This window comes from Nematolebias whitei, chromosome 4 (assembly GCF_014905685.2).
Source record: "Nematolebias whitei isolate Nwh7 chromosome 4, NemWhi1, whole genome shotgun sequence".
In the NCBI taxonomy this organism is placed as follows: Eukaryota; Metazoa; Chordata; class Actinopteri; order Cyprinodontiformes; family Rivulidae; genus Nematolebias; species Nematolebias whitei.
This window is the reverse complement of record NC_056501.1, coordinates 6,387,051-6,391,654: the sequence shown is the minus strand read 5'-3', so window position 1 is coordinate 6,391,654 and position 4,604 is coordinate 6,387,051. Positions and strand designations below refer to the sequence as shown.

Sequence of the window (4,604 nt, the reverse complement as noted above, 5' to 3'; positions counted from 1 at the left end):
TGTTGTTGTTGTTGTTGTTGTTGTTGTTGTTGTTGTTGTTGTTGTTGTTGTTGCTGCTGCTGCTGATGTTGCTGTTGCTGTTGTAGCTGTTGTTGACATATACAATTTTGGAACATATAAACCCTACCCTACCATAACCTACCTTAGATAAATAATCTTACTAACTGAATTTTTATGTATGTGGATGAAGTTGTTCAGCACCCTGAGATAACTTCTGTTGTGATTTGGCTTTATATAAATAAACTGAATTGAATTGAATTAAACAGTATGGTTTATTCAGTGCAATGTCTTTTTTATTTTCCCTCAAAATGTAATTGAAGGCTGGCTTATGAGTGGATTCTTTATTTATTCCCCTAGTGAAGTTGTTTCATTAGGTAATCTTGTATATAGTCAAGTCAACTTTATTTATAGAGCACATTTAAAACAGAACCTGTTATCAAAGTGTTTAACAACAACAATCAATGGGAGTAAAATTAAAGAGAAACAAATACAATACACTAATAAAAATAACAGAAGAATTAATAAAAAGCATTTAAAACATAAACATAAAACATATATACCGTATATGTCTACTATATATAATATACCATACATATAAACGAATAATGAGATTATTTTTTCTCAGACTTTGAAAGCCGTTAAATTACAAAGATGTTTAAATGACGGCATAACACTTTCGTTATCTGGTTTAGTTTTTAATGTGCGTAATCTGCGGAATGGGTAATTCTACGAATAGACGATCTTTGATTAATAGACGATCTTTGAGATAAATCACGGACTTGTTAACCAAACACAACAAAACTATTTTATTTATGGTTGTAACAGGTTATGAAAGAGCTAATTTCTTAGTTAAAGACACGAGAACATAATTTCTATGAAATACATAAAGAAAATCTACAGATATTTGTGTTGAAAGTATGCATTTTTTATATACATATAAATTTCTTTTCCCAAACTTTTATTTCAGTTTCTTGTCTCTGATTGGTTCTCATATTTTAGCCCCGCCTCCTTTTTTTTTCAAGACACGCGCTGACATCCGGAATCAGAAATCCTAGGTTTGACGAGCCGGGAGTTCGTTCTTCTCCGTAACTAACTTCACTTTACGGTCAGCGAGCCCCGAAATAAAACTTCCAACCGCCGGACATGTTGAAGTCGCTCGGCGGTGACCGTTGAGGTTGCCATGGAAACCCGCGAGGACTCGCTCGCGGCAGTCCAGACAGTTTCCTCCGCGGTTCATGGAAGTACCGTCACCCAACGGAGGAGCCCGGTTTCGTTTAAAGTTTACAAGAGGAGGTGGTTGGTTCTGCTGGTGCTGTGTTTGTTAAACTGCTCCAACGCCACGGTGAGTCCGAACAGGATTTAATAAATAAATATATATATATATATATATATATATATATATTTATATATATATATATATATACTTTTTACAGTTTGTTACATCAGATGAGATATGATCCACAGGTACACAATATGTATGGAAGCCAAGTTGTGCCATAATCATAATATGACAGTATGGAAGCCAAGTTGTGCCATAATCATAATTGATGCTTTTGGTTTTTTACTTTTTTAACATTTCAGTTGTATTAAATTTCTAATCCAGATTTAATCCCATATGCTTTAAAATGTATAATTAATTTTCAATCGATCAAACTTGTTCTTTAATGTAGATTTTTAGCTTCAACCCCATGGGATGCTGCCTTTGGGAGACAGAGGGTGTACTGGTCCAAACCGAGCCAAACCCCACTCCCATGTTTCTGCAGCTCCTGTGGGACTCGTCTTTGCTCTTTCTAACAAACAAAAGAAGCTCAGCAGGAGGAAAGTCTTTCGTGATGTGGCAAATAACAGCCGAAGAGCCAGTTGGATGTCAATCAGCCGAACATTTACCATCCTTTGGTGTTCAGGATTAATTGGAATCTTACAGCAGCGATGTAGTGTTTATTTATTTATTTATTTATTTTTTCACACAGCTTCACTGAAGACTTCTCAAAAAGACAACAAAACATTACTCAACTGCTACATGAACTGATTTATTTTAATGTCAGTTAATTATCAAACACAAAAAGCTAATTTTTTTTAAACAGTTTATGTCACTATCACCTTATCGTACTTATTTATGATAAATATTTAAAAGTTGTCGGTATAGTTTCTATTACCGTTTATGTGTGAATAATTTTAAGAAAAACTTGAAGTTTTTAAAAAGTTTGAACGTTAATGACGTCACTAAATTTGCTGAAGAGGCTGAAACGGAGTAGTTAAAGCTATAGAAGCAAAACTCAAGGTAAAAGCAAAAATATTAGCTAAAAGTAACAAGTACCCAAAGTCTATAAAAAGTACAAGGATAGCTAATCCCTAAAAGTAGCAAAACGGTAGATAAAAACTGAGCAAATATTTTCAGAGGAACTGAAGAAATCTAAATGTACTTCTATGAGCAAGATGTTTGTAAATACATTTTAAATGTTTTCAAAAGTAAAAAAGTTATAAAAGCTAAAGGACCAGCACCCGTCTCCTGGATGAGCCGAACATTTTGACAAATGAACAGCTAAAACTGAGAGGACAGTTTCTGATTTAGGCACTAAACAGGCGATGTTCAGGGTGTGTCCTTGGCAGCAGACGTGGTCTTCTGGGACACGCACCGTCCAGATCTGAAAGGACGGACCTTCAGCCCCTGCCTGTGGTTCTTCTGCTCGACGTGCCACGCAGCAGGAGAACTTTACCTGTGGTCGATAGTTGATCCGAACCTGTTCAGTGAGTTTTGTTCATGAGGAAGTTCCTGGGATTCCCCAACGAGCCAAAGGTGTCACGAGACCAGTTGACTCGGGTTACAAACTGGTTTTTTTATTTGGGTCTGTGTTGTCTTCCCAGATATGGCTCTCATTTGCACCTGTGGCAGCCCAGTCAGCCCAGTACCTGAGAGTCTCTCTGGAGGACATCAACTGGCTGTCGGTGGTCTTCATGGTGGTTGCTATACCCCTCAGCTTTGGGACCACGTGGCTGTTGGACACGTTTGGCTTACGGATCACGGTACAAACTGGATCTCCGTTTGGTCGTAACTTCCTGTGGGCTCTTGACTCTGCTCTTTGACCTTTTGACCTTTGCCTCCACAGCTGGTCCTGGGAGCCTGGCTGAACATGCTCGGAGCGCTGCTGCGCTTCCTCGGCACGTCGAAGCTGCACGGTTCTGACCTCTTGTTCCTGGTGGTGATGTTGGGCCAGACTCTCAGCGCCCTCGCTCAGCCGCTGATCATTTTCACCCCCACTAAACTGGCGGCGCTGTGGTTCCCCGAGCATCAGCGCGCGTCGGCCAATATGCTCGCCTCCATGTGTAGGTCACGCTAAAGCCCCAGAACTGAACGAGTTTGGGCTTTTTTTTAACTGCTGAGAAGACTGGAAGTGAAAACAGGAAGTGTTAAACTGCACATGCTGAGTCTAAACGTTGGACTGAAACTAAAATGAACACTTCTTGTTCTTCTTCTTCTTGTTCTTCTTCTTTTTCTTGTCTTTTACCAGCGAACCCCGTGGGCATCCTCATCGCCAACCTCATCTCTCCTGCGATCGCCAAAACACCGACCCAAATCCCCACGCTGGTGAGTTCATGTCATCCAAAAGAATTTACAAACATAATTTTAGCTCATAATTAAGGCTCTAAAATAAAACATTAATTGTTTTTGATTTGAGTAGCTAACCGTCATTTATCACCAGTTTTGTAATTCTCTCCCTTTAGATGCAGGCCTATGCGGTCCCGTCCTTCATCGTGTGTTTCCTCGCATCACTGGGGGTTCTGAGCAGCCGACCCCCGACCCCACCGTCAGCCAGCGCAGAGACCTCCGGGTCAGAGCCGTTCATGCAGGGAATCAAACTGGTAAAAAGACAGAAAGGTTCAGCTCCGTCTGGCTGGTTCCATGTTCAAACTGTCACTCAAAGTCAATCATGACTGGAGCGTGTTAAAGGTTTGGTTCAGACTTTAAGGAAACCCAGGAACACAAAGTGGGTCGGACTCTGAGCCCAGCAGGCTGCAGTTTTAATCACGGCTCAGTTTTCATTAAAAGTCCTTCATTCTGCTTCACCTGCAGTTACTGAGGAACAAAGCCTACCTCGTCCTGCTGCTGTGCTTCGGCTCGGGCATGGCCGTCTTCACCTGCTTCACCACGCTGCTGGAGCAGATCCTGTGTGTGCAGGGATACACCGCCGTGAGTAACCTGCAGGATCAAAACGCCTTCAGAGCCGAGGGGAGGCCAAGAACTGGTCTCTAATGAACGCTAGCTAAAGCTATGAGGAGCAGGATGTTATCTAAAAGCCATAAGTAGCAGAATGCTAGCTGAATGCTATAAGAATCAGGATGCTAGCTGAATGCTATAAGAAACAGGATGCTAGCTGAATGCTATAAGAAACAGGATGTTAGCTGAAAGCTATAAGGAGCAGAATGCTAGCTGAAAGCTATAAGAAGCAGAATGCTAATTAAAATCTTAAATGAGAAAACACAAGCTAAAAGCTAAATTGAGTTGATTGCTAGCTAAAAGCTCCAAGGATCAAAAATGTTTACCTGATGTTAAAAGACAAAAAAAAAACACTTTCTAAAAGCTATAATAATGAAAATGCTAGCTG

The 4,604-nt window shown here is 40.4% G+C and overlaps 1 protein-coding gene across 1 annotated transcript in view; it reads left to right on the top strand.

Moving 5' to 3' along the window:
• Positions 1 to 1,180: 1,180 nt before the first annotated feature.
• slc49a3 (solute carrier family 49 member 3) overlaps positions 1,181 to 4,604 on the top strand; it is a 7,511-nt gene continuing 4,087 nt past the window's right edge. Inside the window, exons 1-6 of the mRNA XM_037675478.1 lie at positions 1,181 to 1,342; positions 2,866 to 3,024; positions 3,108 to 3,324; positions 3,510 to 3,586; positions 3,724 to 3,861; positions 4,073 to 4,189. Of these exons, the coding sequence (XP_037531406.1) occupies positions 1,181 to 1,342; positions 2,866 to 3,024; positions 3,108 to 3,324; positions 3,510 to 3,586; positions 3,724 to 3,861; positions 4,073 to 4,189 (870 nt within the window). The remainder of the gene's footprint in view (positions 1,343 to 2,865; positions 3,025 to 3,107; positions 3,325 to 3,509; positions 3,587 to 3,723; positions 3,862 to 4,072; positions 4,190 to 4,604) is intronic.